The 21,614-nt window shown below is 37.2% G+C and overlaps 2 protein-coding genes across 2 annotated transcripts; one reads left to right on the plus strand and one right to left on the minus strand.

Moving 5' to 3' along the window:
- Nucleotides 1–3,540: 3,540 nt before the first annotated feature.
- On the minus strand, nucleotides 3,541–4,791 carry LOC128995676 (uncharacterized). The gene has a single exon (XM_054420694.1). The coding sequence runs from the start codon at nucleotides 4,789–4,791 to the stop codon at nucleotides 3,541–3,543; it is 1,251 nt and encodes a 416-aa protein (XP_054276669.1).
- A 12,547-nt stretch (nucleotides 4,792–17,338) lies between these two features.
- Nucleotides 17,339–21,394, plus strand: LOC128995677 (uncharacterized). Its single transcript, XM_054420695.1, has 2 exons — nucleotides 17,339–17,513; nucleotides 21,071–21,394. Exons 1-2 carry the CDS (start codon nucleotides 17,508–17,510, stop codon nucleotides 21,392–21,394), a joined length of 330 nt encoding a protein of 109 aa, XP_054276670.1. The 5' UTR covers nucleotides 17,339–17,507.
- The last annotated feature ends 220 nt before the right edge of the window (nucleotides 21,395–21,614 follow it).

Below are 21,614 nucleotides of genomic sequence, written 5' to 3' on the forward strand. Positions count from 1 at the left end.
TTTCCATACAAAAGGGTACAATTCTAGTGCCCTAACATTTTCTTTAAAGTATAAATCTTTGCTACCCTTCAGGATAGCAAAAATTAAAGTTGTTTACTGAACAAGAGTGATGGCATATGCTACAAATCTGCGTGCACCGTTTCTGACTAAAAAGGTCAAAATAAAATTACGGAAACGGTCAGATAACTCTTTTCTAAAGCATATTTTGTTTGATTAGGCCCCGTGTGATCTGATTAAGGGATTAAAAGGGACAGTCATTTGGAACAAAAAGAAAAACAGTATGTGACGGTTCTTTGTTTAGTTAGGCTTTTCGTAGGTTGTGTTGTTTTTAAGCAATACGAGTGTTGGCAGTTAAAATTTCAAGTTAGATTAGAGGATTTCGTTGCACTTATCTTATATGAGATACGTTCCCTAATGTATTAAAGATGTGGTTGGGAAAATTAGATAAACGAGATTTAAATCAAGTACGACTATTATTATTATTATTATTAAGTTATTAAAATGGAACCACAATTGAGTATAAACAGCTAGCAGCAAACAATCCTTTTGCAAGATTCTTCTTTAAATATTTACAATCACTAGTCAGGTGGATCCACCGTAATCCACTTTGGGAGTTAAATCTCTTTGCATTTATGTGAATATTCCAATGTACAAAAAAAAAATATTCATCTACTTAACAATAAACAGGACATATTCCATTACAAGAAAAATCTTAGTTTTGAGGATTTAAAAGTAAGGCATCTATAAAAAAAAGATCCAAAATAAAGATTGTTTATTTTTCCAATGTAATGGAAAATTTTTCAAACCAAAATCGTAATCTGGTATTTCACCACTACTAGTTTTTTCGTTCCTTTTTTTGATTTTAATCTTTTAAGATCGTATACGTAGTTAACAGAGTTACAAAACTACTATTTTTAGTCCAAGCCACTTAAACGATACAGAGAACCGAGACTGTATAAGTTCACCTGGGAAATCTACACTTTCAATTCCTGTCACGAGGCATTTCGCTAACCCAAGAAATTCTCTAGAGAGTCCAACAGTACGTAGCATACATTTGGCGGCTTCAGTTATGCGGCTATTGTCTGAAGGTATATTATTTATTTATTTAAAGCGTTTCTTTGATTAAATCTGACACAAAAGAAAGTGAATAAAATTGTAAAGAAAATCTTAAAAGATTATTCTTTTATAGTTCAAAACTTGTCTAACTGAAATTCAAAACAATTCAAAGAAAAATCACTCAATGGAAGATAAGATTCAATAAGCCCTTAAATAAGGAAACCATTACAACATTTACATTCTCCTATGGATAATTTTAATAAACCTATAATAAACCACGTTTAATTTAAAAAATAATAATATTGGCCAGTCATATATTTGATATTAATAAGTGTACCTAAAGTTCAACTGATGATTACAATTATATCCAGGATTACAATTTGATTCACTTGATCATGTATTTAGCAAGTGACATTTTGTGTTTTTAAATTATATATGTTACAGTTCTTGAGTTTCATACATACGTAAGTGGTATTCAAAGGATCATTGGAGAATATAAAGGGAAAACCTCTTTTAGCGAATTTCCTTATAGGGAAGTAGCTATTACCATAGGTCTTATGGAAACACTTAGGCCCGGGACCAATTTACTTTTTCATTTTGATGTCCCCAGAGGCCAAAAACACCATTCGTTCAAATTTTTATATATGTATAAATATATATATATATTAATAAATAATACACCATAGTACCCTTTTTTTAATGATTTTTTTTTCATTTTTTATTTTTTTATTTTTTTTAATACTTTAATAATTTAATAATAAAAAATAAAAAAAAAATAAAAAAAAATTAAAAAATAAAAAAAATAATAAAAAAAGGGTACTTTGGAGTAGATAGGGTTGCCTGATTTTTTCTCCGGCGAATAAAAGTGACAGCGATGTTGGGAATGAGTATACGAGTGTGGGCAGGGGACGATTTGTCCTCGAGCGAGCGACGACGACTTGTGCAGGTTAAAACTGTATGTTAGTTCCAGCAGAGTGCTTGCTGGTAAAGACCTATGGTATATGAAAGCTAGGATATGAAATTATGAGTCTTTGTTAAATTAAGTAGTAAGTTTATTTAATTTTATAAAACAATTGGAGTGATCACTAAACTGGCATGTGTTAATGTGTAATACTTTGGATAAAAGTGAGTCTTGCAAAATTGTTCCAACCTGAAGAATTCTTAGTTTAAACCGTTCTTTGTCGATGGAGCCCGTACAGCGCCTGTCTTCATTATCAGCAAAGTAAAAAGTTGTCTTCATGGGATTAGAAAAGGTAACTACCTTTTCACATTTGTAAAACTGAGACATGAGCAACTTGTTATGACTTAAGTCAATAAGAGTAGCTGTGTATCTGGATGATAATGAAAGATGGTAAGTTTATATATAGGTTAAGCTTAGTAAAAAACAACATTGGTAAATAATAAAGATTTGTTTATTCAAAATATGAAGTTGAATACATTTCAAGCCTTACACATATTTAGAAGATCATCATGAGTGACTTCCAGAGACAATGTATATCTCCCAGTGACATCCTGGCCCAATGTATCTGATCCGTCCTCGCAGTAGACTATATTCTTGGTGCTGCCCTTGTTTGTTGTCTGTTCCTTGAAGCGAAGATAGGAGCAAAACGGTGAGTTGTAGCGATGATCTTCTATTGCGTCATCACCTTCTTCCCACTTGAAAAGATTAACTCCACAATAAACGCATTTAGTGGTGTCCTTCATAGCAGCCATTTTGACAAAGCCTTCATCGGCAAGCTGCTTAGCAGAAGGAGTTTTAAGTTTCCATTCGTCAAAGGTCTTTACTCTCACTTCAGGGTTGTTCATGTCTAGCATAGCTGGGTTTTTCAAACACCAATCAGCCAGTTTGTGTACATTGGTTTGTGAACAATAAAATCCTGGAGCATGTAAATGATGAAACAAACACTGATTCTTCTGTTTGGATAGTTCTTCAACGGGAGGAAGTAGTAGAAAATCGCTCGATAGAGGGGGGCCTCCAAGTAGCTCAAGACTGAACACAACTCTTCTGTTCTCTAGCAACTTTTCCAAAACCTTTGCCTTTTCAGTTGAAGCAGCATACAATAGGTTTACATTGCAGCAAATGTCTCTCAGAGATGACGTGAGAGAGCTATATTCAACGTTTCCTGTTCCGAATCCGAGGCCGTGATAGTGTTTACTCAACCACCTGTTATGATTGTCAAACTGTGAACTGTGCCACCCTCCGCAATCATGTTGTGTGCTTGGAAAAGTAGATCTGGATCCATCCTTAGGTGGTGAGAAAATCCAATGTTGTACACATCTTGAATCCAAGTCCAATATGCTCAATTCCTTGATAACCACTGTCTTATCCTCTCCGATAAAAGCACTAAAATCTATGATGGCCTGTTTAATCATGACTGAAAGTTCTAACTCCAACGAAATTCAAGTTGAGACTGAGAAACCAAACCGACAAGAGCGGGCTTTATAGCCTATCCCCACCCCAAATTCCAACACTTTCTGCATGAATCACATTATCCGATGAACCAGGTTAGTGGCTGGCTCATAGCTGAATGACTTGTCGTGAATTATCAAACAATAAGCAGCAGTCCCTGGAGGGAAAGCTTCGCTGGCCTCAAATTCTAAACGAATATCAACAGGGGCTGACCTAAGGGATTCGTTTTGCTTAGAACAGTCAATTACGATTAGTGGTGCATAAGAAATGAAATTTTTAACGTCCAAAAGTGGTTGTGATGGAACATTGTAATACGACTCCTGAAAACGGGTATACATGTCGTAGAGTATAGCGTAGTGGTTCTTTGCAATGTCTAGTTTTAAATCATCATAAGGATAGTTAATAGAGTTTAAATGAAGTTTTATGTTTGATATCTTGCAGTGATCAAAGCATGCGGCAGACTTTTTCATGTTGTTTTTGCGATTCTCCTGGAAAGCCACTATGACGTATCTTGGCTTCTCTAGCTGTGATGCCGTCTTTACTGACCAAGATTGCTTGTTTGATTGTGGCAAAGAGGGATACTCATAGAGTTCCCAGCTTCGATACTCTACAGGAACACTCGTTCCCCTTTCCAAATGTCTAAGCAATGCAATTCTTTGTCTATCACTCAAAGAAACGTAGGGAACCCTCCAGCATAGTTTCTCTAGTTTAACTTTAATATCTTCAGGAGTTGTGTCAGTAGCACCACTTGAGGTCCACAAAACTGCATTTTTGTCCCCGGCCGACCTCAGTAGAACAAGCTCATGACGGCAGTTGACAATAACCTTTCTATAATCTTCTGCGAACCCCAGAAGCCTACTTAGCGGTATGCAAAAACTAAAATTTCCATCAATGTCAGTCACATGACTTTCCAAAGTGGAAGACAACTTATTCACCTCGGTTGGCCAGCCAGAGTTCCCTAAACTTCTTAAAGAGTTCTCTCCAATAGAAGCAAATCCTTTCATTGTAGAAGTTATACCTGGGTTCCTGATGCGATCTATTTCAACTCCATTTATTTCATACCGTATCTCGTCAAACAAAAATGCAAATGCGTTTGGAGTGAACTTTGTTTTTGTAGTTGCTGTATTGTCTGACTTCAATAGCTTTCCCTCAACATACAAATAACTCATAGAAGGCACAATGCATATATCTTGTTGTTGAATTGGTATTCTTATCTCGTCATTGTTGTCTAGTGTGGTAGAAGAGTAAGGGAAATGAGTGTGAAATTCCATGTGAGAAATAGTGTCATCAAATGGGACACTACTAAAAATATCCAGTACATCCATTATTGAAGTATTTTATAGCCCAAGGAGCGTAAAAACCTTCGGTTTGTGTGTGTTAGTCGCTTGGGTGACAAACAAACACTGCTTGGTACTGTTGAGTGTGCACCCAATAAATAGTCGTCGGAGTTATGGGTTTTCTTGACTCTGTCTATATGACCCTTTGATATTCTTGGTCTTGATAAACAGTTTGAAAAATATAAGTAACCCATCTCCTACTAACTGTTCAACTAGGGACCTTCCTCAAGTGTAAACACACTGTAATACGTTCTCCTCTAAAATTCACCAACCTATCGTCCTGGTCTACAATCCGTAGTGTTATGTTACTTATTGCCCTCGTGGTGATTGGAAGGTAAATGATTGTACTGGGTATTTCAACAAGCTTATATCCTGGTGGTACTGCTGGGAAAAACTGATGGATTGTATGACTTTGCTTATTATTAACGAAAGACCCGCCCGCTATGCTGCATTCAACTCTAATCGTGTTTGTCTTAAAAATATCCACAACATTCTTCGAGTAGTGCTCATTTCCAGGTCCTATGACCTCAGAATCGAAACCCAGGAGGCTGCCAATAGAGTTGGGTTGAGAGAAATCCACCTGAGCGTTACATTTCAGAGTAGTTTGCAATGTATTGTTGTTTGTTCCCAAGCGAAAAAAGTACTTCTTTTCCTGTGTAGCCAACATCTTTAGCTTATCCTGTATGAAACGTTCAATATCCATTACTTCATATGTACCAGTAGGTATTTTAATAATCTTTCCATTATCAAAATGAAACTGGTTGTTTGTTTCGTCGACATTTGGTATGGAGTTATAAGACTCGAAGCTAAGCAAACCAACTTCATAATCATAACCACCTTCAAGTTCGATGGGAGGAAAGTAGTCTACTGAAAGAGTAGAAGTTCTACCTGAAAGCATGAACGTCTGAGACATGACTAAAGGGTGGAAATGATAACAACAAATATATATATATATGTGTACACTGTAATAGCATTTAAATTGAGGTTAAAAAATACAAACACAAATGCCCACAGATCTCAGAGTAAGTGTTGACATCCTGATAAGCGGTTCGGTTGTAAGATACGTATTTCCCATTTAAATACTTCTGAAGTTCCAGTGGAGGTATTAAGTCCCCGTAGCTGTCAAAGTACCTCACGTAGTCTCCACTCTTCTTGTAGCATACCCAATGAGTACCACTACCATTGGTATTGTCCAAGTTGACTATTGCAGACTCGTTCCTCCATGGACTTTTAGGAAGGTTGTCACGCATAAACACTCCTCTAAAATGGGGGATTTTAAGCTTCCTGGCCCAACGTGTTAACTCAAAATCATACATTGCCCTTCTGGGCAAAATATCTATAAGTTTTTTGGCTGCTTCTGATAAGGTGCCATGTAAATACCAAGTCCTTTCTTATATGGTCTAAAGTACAGGCCCTTGCCATGTCGCAAAGCTACTGCCTCCATAGTTTCGTTATGTCTTTGCATCTCGCTCAGCCGTTTTTTGGCATCTCTAGCTTCAAGCACTGCTTTGGCCACACCAGCAGCCCCACCTGTCAGACTTCCCAATGCACTAAGCCCTGCAAAGATTGGCAGCAATGGTAGCACACCTCCTGACTTGGGAAGTGATAGAATCCGTGATCTACGTCGTAAATGACTGAACGCACTACGCCTCCCTCTCTTCATAGATCTGATGGCGTTCAACGCTGATGATGCTGCCTTTGTTATGTGTTTTCTACTCCCTCTGTTTAATATTCCACCTCTGCCAACAAGATGCATTCCTGATCCCCGCACAGCCGTCCTTGCTTGTCGTAATACATCGGAAAAAGTAAAAGGTTTAAGTCTTCTGCTGCACTTTCTAGTGGTGCCTTTTCTTTTTCGTTTTAGCGCACTTCCACCTCTTGCTGTGCCCCCTTTGGCTAACGATCCCCTACCTAACCTCCCTCGATTTCTTCGCCTAGTCTGCCGTCTCCTCCTCCTCCTGCCTTCGGTTGTTCCGGCACCAAGCTTCAATTTCGCGTTCATTGCGCTTGCAACAGCCCAGGAAGCGAGCCTCTCACCAATAGGAACACCTTTTGTTTTGAACCTTGCCCACGCCTCGTTTGCTAATACTCTGTCAGCAGTGTGTCGAGATGAAAGATCTTTGCTCTTACTGTAGGCAATATCGTGTTGTTTACAAGCTTGATCCAATAGGTTGATTCCTTGATCCTTCTTTTCCAACCTTTCCTTCAATCTTGTACCAGGTCCACAAAATTGGTATCCTCCAGGCAGGTGAAGTTCTAGCGGAAGAGAGTTTATAGCACGATTAAGCAGACCACATCCTCTAGTGATCCTACGCATACTGAGCAGGTCTTACAAATATGAACACCTTATATACGATTCTTCATTTCACTTTTGTCCCCCAGTGTGTGAAGATGAAATTTAAAAAGCACCGTGACACTTTTGTTGTGGACAATGCTGTGGAAAAACTCATTCAATCCACTTCGGATGGAATTAAATCCAAAGAAGTGAAAAAACATAGTGAACTCCTTCCTCAATCCATTCGAGGCATCATTTGTGGTCCATCTAACTGTGGAAAAACAAATTTGATGTTTAGCCTTTTGACTGAACCAAAGGGATTAAAGTATGCTAATGTATATGTGTTTAGTAAATCATTGCTGCAACCTAAATACAAGATGCTTGAACAAATAATGCAAAACCTGTCATGTATTGGTTATTTTTCATTTACCAACAGTGAAGATGTTCCCAATCCTGATGAAGCTAAAAAGGACTCAATAATGATATTTGATGATGTGGCCTGTGATAAACAAGACAATATGAAAGCATACTTCAGCATGGGAAGACATAGAGATGTAGATACGTTCTACTTGATCCAGACGTACACGCGGCTCCCTAAACATCTCCTTAGAGATAACGCCAATTTAATAATTCTTTTCAAGCAGGATGACTTAAATCTAAGACATGTATACAATGATCATGTTAATAGCGATATGACTTTTGATCAATTTAAGTGTTTGTGTCACACCTGTTGGAACAAACACAAGTATGGATTTGTAACCATAGATAAAGATTCTGAAATCAACAAAGGTCGTTACCGTTTAGGTCTTGATACCTATATAGTCGATATATAAAGGGCTCCTTTCAGCATTAATACACTAAACGTTAATCAGAGTGACAGTGAGAGGATGGAGAAGTATGGCAGTGCTCCGATGGCTCTTAGAGCTCCCAAGAAAAGAAAGCTAAGAGCGAAACGAGTAATCCGACGTATAGTGAAGAAATATCCAATACCAAACTTGAAGGAGCGGAACCAAGACAGTGCTAACAAGCACGAACATATAGTAAAAAATGAACTACTTAGACTAACAAATGCTGTGCGTAAAAAGTTTCAACAATTGAAGCATAATGCTGATTATGTTGAGAGGTTGTTAGAAGTGCAAGCTAAACCCATAGTCAAACCTCTGCAAGAGACAGTAGAGAGACGTTTGAAGGAACAGCAGTACTATTATAAACCTGTTAAAAAAGAAGAACTAGACTTTGTGGTTAAAAAAGATGATCAGAGTACAACTATGGATAGAACTTTTGTACAAGATGAAGAAAAGGAGGATGACTTCAATAAGTCCTTAGATGTGTCTACTCAAACCATTAAACCCAATCAGCTGGATACGTATTTAAAAAAGCTTTCCAATCCTCAAACAAAAGATAAAATGGACACGACTTATGGTGTTCGACTTGATGGAAGGGGTAATATGACAATTGGTGATTCTAGAATAAAAATTACAAATTCAAAGATACAGGTAAGGAATCACAGCTTTGAAACAACTCCAGGACTCCTTGAATTACTATTCATGCAGGTTCCCGATAAGGATATAGTAGAAAGGCAGGATTTGACAGTGTATAAAAAGATCCTTCAAGACACCAATGCACACCGACAGATGTATTCTGCTGAAAAACCTGTAAATGCAAATAGGGGCAAAAAGTACTTAAGCGTAATATCGGTACTTTTTCCACCAAAGCAAGGCATGACCGTTACAACACCGGAACACGCTAGTGGAAGTGGTATAACTGTTGACAACGTGGACAGGTACACATCTGATGTGAATTTACTGGTGAAGCGACTTAAAACCTTGGTTTTGTCACAAGAAGCCGGTCACAACGCTCATAGCGAAGAAATAGACTATATTATAGAGTTGCTTCAACTAAACGGTATTATCGCTTAAGTGTTCATAGGTAATAAAGGCATTATGAATAAAAGAAAGAAGACAATGTCAAGTCAAGCAGATGCTGCCAAGAGAGGTATTGTTAATGAGTTACACAAACCAGCTAGGAAAAACTTTGTCAGAAGAAAGGTTTTTGTTCGAGGTATTGACGATTTGTGGCAAGTCGACTTGATAGAAATGATACCTTACTCAAAAGCGAATAAAGGGAAAAAGTATATCCTAATGATAATTGATGTTCTTTCAAAGTATGCATGGGCGGTTCCTTTAGACAACAAAAAAGGGAAGACAGTGGCCTCAGCTATGGAAAATGTTTTGAAAAATAGCGGAAGAATACCACAAAACATTCAAAGTGATCTTGGTACAGATTTTTATAATAAAGAATTTAAATCCTTAATGCAACGTTTTGCGATAAATCATTTCAGTACATTCACCCATTTGAAGGCCTCTGTGGTAGAAAGGCTGAATAAAACGATTAAAAATTGGATGTATAAGGAATTTGCTGTACAGGGAGATTATAGGTGGCTAGACATGCTTCCTCGTTTAATTTCCATATACAATTCAAGGCTACATCGGACAACAGGCATGAGACCACGAGATGTTACATCGTTTCACGAGAGGGCATTGGTGAGGAAATTAAATCAAAACAAGGTACAAGGGATTCCAAAGCTAAGAGTCAATGATAAAGTCAGGGTTTCTAAGTATAAAACTTTGTTTGAAAAAGGTTATACCCCAAACTGGAGTACTGAATTATTTAAAATCATACGAGTGCGAAAATCTGTCCCACCAGTGTACTACCTGCAAGATGAAGAAGGGGACATTATCAAAGGGGCATTTTACGAACCAGAATTACAAAAGACAAATTACCCAGATACGTATTTGGTTGAAAAGGTTATAAAGCGCAAAGGAAACAAGATTTATGTCAAATGGCTTGGGTTTCCCTCACGCTACAACTCGTGGGCTTAAATAGTATATTAACCTGTTTCTCCCATCATTCTGGATTAGATCTTGTTATTGTAAACATATATTGTACAAGCTATGATTAGAAGACACATTATAGATAAGTTTGGACATGCTTTGTATCAAGAACAGAAGCATCACTTATCTGATGACGAAGATGATGCATATGTGATAAGTGAAGATGGATCAAAGAGGTTTAGAGCTGCAGTGGAACCTGACGTATCACGACAAAAGGTGTCTAAAGGCTATTTAAATCGTTTCTATGTGAACAAAGACGATTTGAATGAGGTGGAAGGAAAGTTAAAGACCTTTGTTGTTAGCCTCAAAGAGGCCCAGCAAGCAGTTAAGGATGTAAAACAATCAATAGTCTCCATAGAGGGTTCTATCAAGACCGAGCTAAAAGACATAAAGGAGAATCAGTTATCCTATCACGATAGACTAAACAACTTAGAAGAATCAGATGGGAAATCATCACAATTAATTGCTTCCTTGGATAACAAACTAATAAAGCTAGTTGAATCAGACGAGAAAACGTCTGCATCTTTATTATCTTTGGATGATAAGCTCAAGAAGCTGAAAGACTCGGATGAGAAAACGTCTACACATTTGTTATCTTTGGATAGAAATGTCAAAAAGCTGTTTGAATCAGATGAGAAAACGTCTGCATCTTTAGTATCTTTGGGTGATAAGCTCAATAAGCTACAAGACTCGGATGAGAAAGTTTCTACATCTTTGATGTCTTTGGATAAAAGATTCAAGAAGCTACATGATTCAGACGGGAAACAATCTAAATCGCTAGTATCCTTAGATGGAGAGGTAAAGAAGCTGCAAGAATCAGATGAGAAAACATCAAAATTATTAAGGACCATTGATGAAAGGCTAAACACGTTGGATAGATCAGATGCCGAAACTTTAAAATTTTTTGCAACTATTGATAGAAAGCTCACTGCATTACTTACGACAACAGGATTATCTATCTCTTAAAATTTCTAGCATGTATAAATAAATGGAAACCTGTCTAGACTTGTTGTCAAAGCCTTCTTTATACAACAACGTTATGTAATCGCAAAAAAGAAAGAGATCCAAGAGGTTCAATGGATTTGTCCTTGGCGCTCAGCATCTGCCTCGTAAGGTCAATGATCGTACTAAGACCTGTCCAGACCTGCAAATACACTGCATATAAAACCTAGAACTGGTTTGCTGGTTCAGTCAGTATGAACGCGTCAGTGAAGCGGTCGGCACCAGTTCCACGTAAAGATCTATCGCGAGTGAAACGCAAACGTACTAAAGCTCCCCCTATACCCCCAGTGCATAACGTAATATACTCAGATGTAAATACTATGGACATTGACCAGCTTCTTGCATCTCTAACTGGTGAGACTCTACAAGACGTATCTGATTCTGTACACACAACAGCAGGTGCAAGTGCGATCCAAGCGAATTACTATACCCGCGAGTGTTCAACAGTTTGCAGTGAAAATGGTAATGCAGTGGAAGAGGATGAGGATTACGATTCAAAGGAAGTGGAAGAGTATCGACCGGAACAGCCGTCAATCGTACAACAGAAAATACCAGCCCACTCCAATTCGGCAAAATCTGGCACACGCGCCAGGTCGAGCCAGGTTTTTCGTCAGAAAGGTCATCAAGAAAAACTTCATGCCTCGATTTTGCCATCACTGTCATCACAACTGCCACCACCGCCGCCGCCACCACCACCACCACCTCAACGTTCGCAACAACTATTATCAAATACATCAGCACCTAAGCTATCTACGTCGCCGACCACACTATCGACTTCACCTCCAGTGTCATATGTGTGTTCTTCTTCGACGTCTACTTCAACACCTGTGATGACAACATCTGTGGTGAGTCACTCTCATAGTTCACACAAAGCAGCTGTGCGTTCTAACCAGCAGTCTAACTCATGGGAACCACGTCTTTTACTCAGACAGATTTACAAAGTTGCAAGCCAGGCTCATGCGGTTGTTGGTCTTGATTCTATTAAAGACTTTTCTCCTTCTATTTGTTTAGTGAATAATGAAACCTCAATTGAATTGACATTTGAAGATCTTTTAAGTCTGCAAAGCTCTACAGTTCACCACTCTGTCAACAACTTTTACTCCAATGAAACTCCATTCAATCCATTCTATCTACATACAGTCATATTGGAACCCAGACCAAATGGATTAGTATCATTTTGTAACTATCGTCTGAGAAATAAGCCAGTTAATCACAATTTGAATTCTGTTACGCTTTCGAGAGCTTCTAGTGAATCTGATATTATTCGACAGACTCCCAGAGTGGTTCTACAAAATGATGGATGGATTTCTTTAAAACGCTTGTTCCCGTCCCTTGAAAGCTACTTTAATATCCTACTTGAAATAAACCCAACTGTGCAGTTTCTGATCTCTCGTTACACACAATATTTTACCAAACACTATAAGGTAATGGCCTTGCTTTCTTCAAACACTACAAATGACTTGACTTCAATGACTTTGGATAAACAACTCGTTCGACACATTACAAGTGATTTGCCACGTTTACTTTCTGACTTGAATGAAAGGAGGTTGCCTGCAGAGACTCAAGATTTTTGGTATGAACGGACTGCACTCAGGACATCAATGATGCCGTGGATAGACAGTGAGGTACGCCGCTTTTGTGCAGCAAACATTACCGAAGCTGTGATGGAGAACTTAAAATACTTGTCAAAATGGTAAAGAGAAAATTGCTGTATTCAATGTATCTTATGGTAATATATTTGTATTACAAACTTTGGTTTTCTTTATTTGTTTACCCTTTCCTTCAGTTAAGCTAGCAACAACACAGTAGAGGATTGACTTTACTTTTCTTAGCATCCATAGCAATAATACTTTTTAAAGTAATTTTTCAGAGGGTGTTTGGAAAACTTTTAAATAATGGGTTTAGCAACAAACAAAGTAGTCAAGTTTAACATAAGTTTATTTGAAAGATAAATGCTATATAGATAACACCAACATAACAGGTAACCATAAACATTTTAGATGTGTTTATTATATACAACTCTAGCGTTACATAAATGTGTTAAGATTAGTAAACATGTAATAGCAAAACAAATACAGATAGAAAAAGGTTGTTAGTACATTACAAAATATTCATAAAATGTGCACAATAATATACATATGTTAAATATCATAATGCTAAGCATTATCTTACTTTGTTATATCATGTTATTAAGTTATATTTTAGCTATATACTACTAGAATTCAGTTCTCAAGTAGATAAACAACTCTTATAGAGTATAGACAACAAAAAGGCATGAGTTCATCAAATTATTTTACAATAGCTAGGGTTTACAATAAAACATAATATATAAACAGAAACGCAAAACAAACTAAGTAAACGTGAAATTGTATGGTTAAAAAACAAATCTTGACCAACAGCCTCATTGTTCAAATATGCTGGACTAGCGTATGTCACTCTCTATATGGATCATAAAGTTCTGTACGGTTAAACATTGTCACTGGAGATGCGGGGCTGTCTTCATCACTATCATGTAACATGTTGTTATTGTCTCTACAGTCAAAGTAGTTTAGAAATGTAAACAATGGTCGAAATACACAGTAGTCACACCAGTTATTTTCTTGTTTAACCACTGCATCAATTAGCCTGTTAGAGTTAACTTCAAAATGCTGTACAACATGTACAAATGCCAACCCCTTTTCGTGCCAATAACTTTGATAGTCAATATCATTATCGTCTTTTAGTGTAAAAAGGTTAAAAAAGCAGCCTCGACAATACTTCATAGGACGTTCTGTTTGTATTGTTTCATAGTAGTCCACATTTATATGACAATTATTACCATAGTAATTTCGACTCCAAAACTCTGGTTCCTCCAGAGGATGGTTCATGAGCATGACAAACTGATAACTATCAATTTGCATAAAGTCGATATCTCTAAACTCATAACTTTTTATTAAATCTCTGTTGACTGTTGTAGTTTTTATCCAAGTCCGTTTAATAGAGCTTCTCAACTCTGTGTGCATGAGGGAAGGGAGTATCGAAAACATTTCGATATCCTCGATTCTTTCATATTCTTTTTCATATGGAATAGTACGGGCAACGGCATCCATGCTCAATGAATACAACATTCTGACTACTCCTAAAGAGTGCTGATCAACCATCGAGCTAAGACTGACTAGAATCATATTCTGACGATCCTCCATCGTCATTTTGACGAGCTCGATAATGCCCATACGCCAAAGTTCTAATTTTGTCCTGCAACACTATGCGTTTGTTATCATTGGCTGACAGAGAGAGTTTATCAACTGTTCTAGAGGTGAGTTGAAATGTCTTGCTTCTTATCTGGTTAAATGTCGCTCTGTACTGTTTATCTTCAAACAGTGCCTTCTTGTAGTGATCAAATGAAATTTTGTTTTCGACATAGCGTTTGCTTATTCCCTTACACTTTTTCTTTGCCGTTGTCTGTTGGCTGGAGTTGAACCTGTAGCAGTACATTTTACAACGCAATCCTACGTACTCAAATAGCTGTCTTCCTTTGCATTCATCCTTAAATGTGCCTATTTGAGGAATCGCTCCTTCCAGCCACAGCTCATGCTCCTTGGGATAGCATGACCTATCCAGTACATCTCCCAATCTTTCCTTCAATTCATTATTTAGGTTTAACTTGGTAATTATGGTATATAACAGAGAATCAGTATCAGAATAGTTAACATACACTTCAAAGTCTGGCGGAGCTAGTTTTTTCTTCATAACCATATAATGAAAGCAGTTCATATGAACTTTTGCTTTGTCGAGAACTACGGAACCAACATAGACCGGCTTGTTTAATACTACCTTTTGTCTTCTTAAATGTACCGCGATCACACCATCAGCGATAATGCTTCTGTCAACAAATCTTGCTTGACGTGACAGCTTCTGGAACGCTTCATCAGAAGTTACTATTCTAATATCTACACGATTGCGCACGTTTTCTAACGTCTTCCCAAACACACTATTATTCATAAACTTGTAGAAATTTTTGGAAAACTCATTCGTAGATTCAGCTCTTAATGTGGTGTTTTTGTCGATGAACTTTTCCATCCACGGCGACTGGGAGAATCGCAACGCTCTGTGAACTTTTGTAATTTTCAAGCCTAGTTTGACTGCCTGCTGGAACACTGTATAGTGAGCGATATAGTGTTTTTTATCTTCAAGCGTAGCAAGTAGTTTTCCCTGATTATCCACATCTTTTTGTTCTGGTAGAATGGGGAAGTCGTTCATTAGATCGTGCAAGTGCTCTGGCACTGTGACATCACATTCTAGTAAAAGTCCATACGGCGAATCTTCAGGTAAGTTTGACCAATTAAGATCATCAACATCATTTACAAACTCAAAATTTCCAGTTGGAAGGTGTTTTTTCATTTGGCTTCCATACAAGTTTATGCAGTCCAAATACAACATATATTTGGTTTCTTTGTTTGGATCATAGTCTTCGCTGTTCTCTAAAAGTGGGTTGTTGGCTTTTTCATAGCGGTGGCAGCATTGTACCAAACCGCCTCTAATCGCACTTTCAAACATTAAGAAATGGTCATAGTTTGTCAACAATTCCAAAGTTACACCAGTCATACGTAGCATACTCTGCCATGCTAGACCTGGCGCTGTAAATGAATGACAACAGTCAATGTTATAGGTGGCTACACAGTTTTTGCGAAAGCATTGAATTATGTCCATTAAAAGACAAACATCCAATAACAGATAAAAATCATGGTATTGTCCAAAATTTTTCATTTCCATTGTATTCCAAGTGTGTTGGGCATGTTGATATTCTGCATCCGTAACTTCCGAGTCATTGAGGGCATTGTAAAAGCTTTCACGTGGTGGCAGTGCTTCCTCACTGAATACAGCAAAGTCTTTTACATAATCATAGGGATAAATCCCTTTTCTTTGAATCAACTCCATATGCTGTTCTGGCACAAGCTTGGATGACTCTACGAGTTCCGACGGTGTGAGATACGAAGCGAGATTCGCAAGGCTGTCCGCCATTAGGCGAAATGAATCCAAAAACCTAAGCCACATCCTCCCAATCTTTATCGATATACTGATGAATCTTTCTGAATTACTAGGGATCACTTTTATTTCGCTGTTGGGTAATACTGCCAAGTTCTTAATAATGAATGCTTCGTCGTATGAAGAAAGGTTGTGAAAGTATATTGGTATGAAGTTTGGAAGTTGACAGCGGGTGTTACACAACGAGCACAAGGTATAACGAAACTGACCTGTTATATGGTCGTGGTCCCGGCATTTCCTTGACTGAACCAATGTCTCATCAAATGCTATTTCACACAGCTCGCAGTTTGTCGCTTCATCATGCTGTTTCTGTTGTTCATCATTTAATGCAATCATACTCACATTTTTAGTGTACAGCTTTTCCACTTTTACAGCTAGCTCCTGCATTTGTAAAAGGAATTCTTTTGCAGCCGATTCCGATCTGTGTATGTAGGGTGAGGTGTTTATCTCAGCTTCCTCTAACAGCTCTTTGGGAAGGTTACTTGCTACGATATAAGCAAACGAGTTCGCCTCGTGCCGTTGATAGGCATTGTCTGTCGAGGGAACTGGATATAGTGTTGATTCGAAGTCAGCTGTGACTACAATTGGTACTTCAATTTGCATCTCGTAGCTAACAAATCTAAGTTTGCTTTTATGCTGCTCCGGCAAAATCACTTCACTTGGTTTTGATTTTCCACAGAGCATTAAATGTTCACTCAACCAGTGCTGAGGTGTCGGAACACAGCGCCTGTTTTCTTTAAAGGTGCTACACCTTTTACAGATTGTAATTTTGTTGCTGCCTTTTGTAATTTGTGGCTGCATAAGCTTTGTGAAATTCAATATTAACGTAAAATGAGCCTCTCCTTCATCATTTCTAACGAGAAGGAGATCAAAATGGTCTTGCTGCTCATCAACTATCCTGAGTGGTGTAATATGGGCATTTTCGTCCAGTTCGAAGATGTTTACGCTAGTGTTGATGTTTTGTTTTTCAAATTTTTTCATTTGTGAAATGGGCGTTGGAAATGAAATACCATCAAAGTTGTAATGTGTTTCACACTCCCTAAAGCTATGCTCAGTAAGCACTGAGTCATAACGTATATTAGGTAGACTTTTGGCTAATATACAATACATAAAACAACAATCATTGCTGTTTTTTACATTTAAAATGCATTTCCTTTTAGCAATTTTTGGGGGCAGTGGCAGATAGCCACTTCCAGCAGGCAATGCATATGAAAATTTGCTTAGTCTAAGTGTGAGGCTCTTTACCTCATGCAAAGTCCATCCACTGCCTTTCGCCTGCGCTTCAGACTCCTCACGAAGCAGTTTGCTGGCGTCCTTCTTCAGCAGCTCTTGTAGCTCATCACAGGCGCTGTGTATAAGCCTCGACGTGGTCTTGAAGTTCATAAGTTCGCAATGTCCTTCAGGATGGCAGTAGACGGCCTCCAGTACGACGTTGTACTTGAGGGATTTGGTGACACGCAGCTCATCTTGTAGTATATCGAGCACCACTTCGTTAGCAGCTTCAATAAATGGCGGTAGGTCCTTGTAGAGGTTTTCATTATTTTCTATGACATAGTCTTTGGCCGATTGAAGACCTTTTTTTAAATACCACGTCAGCCTTGTTGTTGAACTTGTATGTGATGATGGACTTGACAATACACTAGTCACAGGACGCTTAGTCACCTTTGGAGGTGGTAGTTTTCTTTTCAAGCCACTGCCACTGGGTACTGCTTTAATTTGCTGTGGAGGTGTCTGAATTGCTGCCTCGTGTGTCTCTCGTCTGTTGTCATTGTTGCTCGCTACTGCTGATGTGAAGTAGTCGTTCAACGCCAAACACATTTGCTGGTGACGGCTCCTTGCGGATGCACTAAGGAAGTAGGCTTCTCGACAGATGGCACATTGTAGATACATCTAAAACATTAATTTCAAACATTAAGTACATTGCTCATGGTCTGCTATAGTTCTATTATATTTGGTTTGAGATTGTTTACGTTAAGTTTTAGAAAAAATACATTAATTTTTAGCACTTACCTATTTTAATATTTTAATTTAAGTTTTATTGCCTGTGTTATCATGTTCAGCATGTGATTTTACAATTCAGATTCTTTAAGCTCATATTACACGCATTTTGTCTTTAGTTGTGTGGATTTCTTGCAACAATGAATGTTGCTTGGTTTAATGAAGTTTTTGCTAGGACAATATGAGGTATTAAGGGGCTCTTTACATTCGACTTTATTAAGTTGTAAGCTCTCAAATAATAGTTTACTAAACGTAGTACCAAGAAGATATAAAACTGATAGGGCTTTCTACTTACATTGTTGTAGAAGTTTTCACAGCTAGACTGCTCATTGAAGGTTTAACATCTAAGCGGAACTTTGCAAGACGGCACGTGGGGAATGACTGCTCACTTCTAGCGCTGTGAATGTAAAAATAAAGTGTCAGTTGTCATATATAGTAGTTTCGTCAATACCAAAAATAAAGCATACTCCTTCCTAAGTAGATTTTTCATCATTATATAACCACTGAAGCTAGTTTTTTGTTAGTTCTATCCACTGCATAGATCGTCAAATCAAAATCAAAATATCTTTATTCACCATCCATACTTGATTAGTGTCAATATGTTATATTTAAAACGTTTGTGATATAAGCTTAAAATATAATCACACAAAATTTATATTAACAATATCGAAATACCGAACAAAACTTAAGTTACAAAGTTTAGTTTTAAGCATTCGTGTTTTTCTTTACAATTTTTTTTCTTGCCAATTTAATAATTTTAAACTTTGTTAATGCGAATAAAGTGATTTTTTCATAGCCAATAATGCATTCACTAGTTATCTAGCCTAACAATAATGCGGAAATCATAGAATTACACATGGTAGAGAGATGGTTGTGTCTGCACTAGCAAACAGAGACAGCACTCAAGAGTTAGACACAAAGAACGAGCTTTAAAGTTGCTTAATCTATGCATATACTAAGCTACAGCTCTAAAGACAAAATCTACACTCATTTCTAAGCATGATTTATTTATTTATTTTTCTTATTTTGCTAGCTTAACTTATGACAAAAAATGCGTATATGCAAGTTTTTCTAAAATAATCCTACATGCTTGCTAAGTTCATAATACCTAATGATTTTTCTTTCTGATAGATATTAATTCGTTTTTTTTTTAGTACGTTTTCTTTCAAAACATTGTAGTATAGAAGTGTTCTTAATTTTTTCTATAGGGTATATAGGTTAAAAATCATTTATTAAGTAATAAAGACTAAATAGTGAACATATATATTTTAATAGATATATAGTTAAAAGAAATATTTATTGACTTTTATTTATGTACCTACATCCCTAGTCACTAGGGTACTTTATATTTAATAGCTAGTTATTTGAACAAAGAAGAACCCTTAACCCTTGGCTAGCGTCATGATTTGTCCAGTAAGAACAATATTAAATGCAAACACACACTAGCGGATTATTTATTTCTTTTTACACAAACTAGTTCTTGGTGACATTTGAAATAGAATGTTTGTATTGATTTGAGAGAAGAATATTTCAAATTGTATATAGTATTGATTAAGTGTATATTCAACATATAATCATGCGATAGCCAGAGATTGTATAATTAATCTATATTAATCGTATTATTAGAAGTTTATTTAGTTATATTTATTTATTGAATATATAATTGGTTTTTAAAGATCAACGTATTTCTAATCAAACAGATTTTTAGACATCTTTTAATATTCTAGCTACATACTTCACTTCAGATTTCTAATTTAACGAGCATTACCACGTTTTACAACACTCAGATTTGACATTAAATAATTGTAAATAATTTTGTAAGTTTTGAGTCTAGCTATTTAACGTTGCTCTTATGGTAAGGAGAGCAAGGAGTTATAGGAAAAGCTTAAATCTAATGGTCTTTTTAAAATCCTAGCAACTATATTGCAAACTACGATATGTTTGTACTTACAACTATGGAGATGTTCTGGCATCACACAAGCGTAGACGACTTCGACTGATGCACGTACTGCCCCAGACGCACAAACTGACCAAGGTGCACGAGTTACTCACAATGCAAGCTGGAGTCGAATACAACTTTGCAGTGCCAATGGGCTGCTTTTATACAGTTTGTGTAAGGTCAGTGATTGTGGGGAGCCAGGATTGCTTATAAGCGGCATAAGCGTACATGACTGCACAGTTCTCTGCACGCAACCGAACAGGTATGTCTCGTGTGCTTATGCATTAACTGTGAGAATAATCTTACTTGTATGATCTTTTAGTTTGTATATGCTTATTTAGCTTACACTTTTCTACTACTACTATAGCTCCATAATTGTATTTTCTAAGAGTGCTAGTTATATATTCTTATTTGTTGCTGTGCTGATATTTGTTTTGCGTTAATGCATAATGATGCATTACTCTCATACCCTCCACTTACTCAAGGTTTCCCCCCTTTGTCTGTCCCAATATGTGTTTTTCTCTACACTGCTGCGTTTGCTATACTGTCTTGGTACTGCCTACATGTTATACTGACTAATATTTCTACTACTTGTTATATGAAACGGTATTCCTGACACATAATACAAGATAACATTGATTACAATATATCCATATGTTGTAGTGTAACAGTTTTGCTACACATTTAGCTATTTAGAGCTATTTGTAATATGTATATAGTTGCGCTACGATAGACTGCTATGTGTATGGTATTACACTCTACTAATCGATATATGCAGCGATATACTTGTTACAATCTGCAAACCTTACTTGTTATATTTGTATATTCTAAGTGCAACGGTTTTTCTATACATTTAGCCGTTATTACTAAGCTGTTAAACGTTTTATATGTATCTAGTTGCCCTCCGTTGCGCTAATATTTCTATGATATTACACCTTGCGTTATATGCTGTGACATACTTGTTTCACGCAGCAATCTTCAATTGTACTATTTATGCTGTAGTGCTCCAGTTGTTTATGCATTGTCTATTAATGCTAAGCTAGTTAACTCGATAAATTTTCATTATATCAGTACTCGGTCTATAATATGGCATACTATTAGTACGACTTTTAAAACAGGATATTTTTTTTATAGATCATAATCATGGCCCTAGCAGCAAAACTCAACACCCTGGAGAAAGGACCATACCTCCCTAAGATCGACGTTTCGGCGCTTACTAACAAAGAGGGCTACTCCATTGTGGCAGGGAGGGCAGTAAACACCAAATACGGAGCGTCCATCGTCCTAGACATCCATGTGCCGGAAAAGAGTGCCGACTTCTGTATATTCTTACCGAAGCGGTTCAGCGAGGCGTTGAGTTCAGATGAACTAAAGGAGATCGCTGAGAGCAAGGCATATCGGGTTCAATACTTGGGGATGAGCGGGAACTCTCCGAATATAAAAATTTGGAAACAATAAATGTTTGATATTTGCTCACTGAATACGTATTTGGTTTATTCAGTCCTTTTTTAGTCTTAAGTACTATATGTAGATGTAGACATGTGTATTTTACGCAAGCGTTACTTAACTTAGTGTCAGCTCTCTAGGTCAGACAGGTTGCGCTGAGTTGCATTCATGACCTAGTGCGCCGAATTGAAAGTGAATTCACTTTCTACTGCAATCACTTGTACAGCCAGCC

Source organism: Macrosteles quadrilineatus, unplaced genomic scaffold (genome assembly GCF_028750875.1).
Source record: "Macrosteles quadrilineatus isolate MER2022 unplaced genomic scaffold, UCM_ALF_1.0 Scaffold_5__1_contigs__length_97177068, whole genome shotgun sequence".
In the NCBI taxonomy this organism is placed as follows: Eukaryota; Metazoa; Arthropoda; class Insecta; order Hemiptera; family Cicadellidae; genus Macrosteles; species Macrosteles quadrilineatus.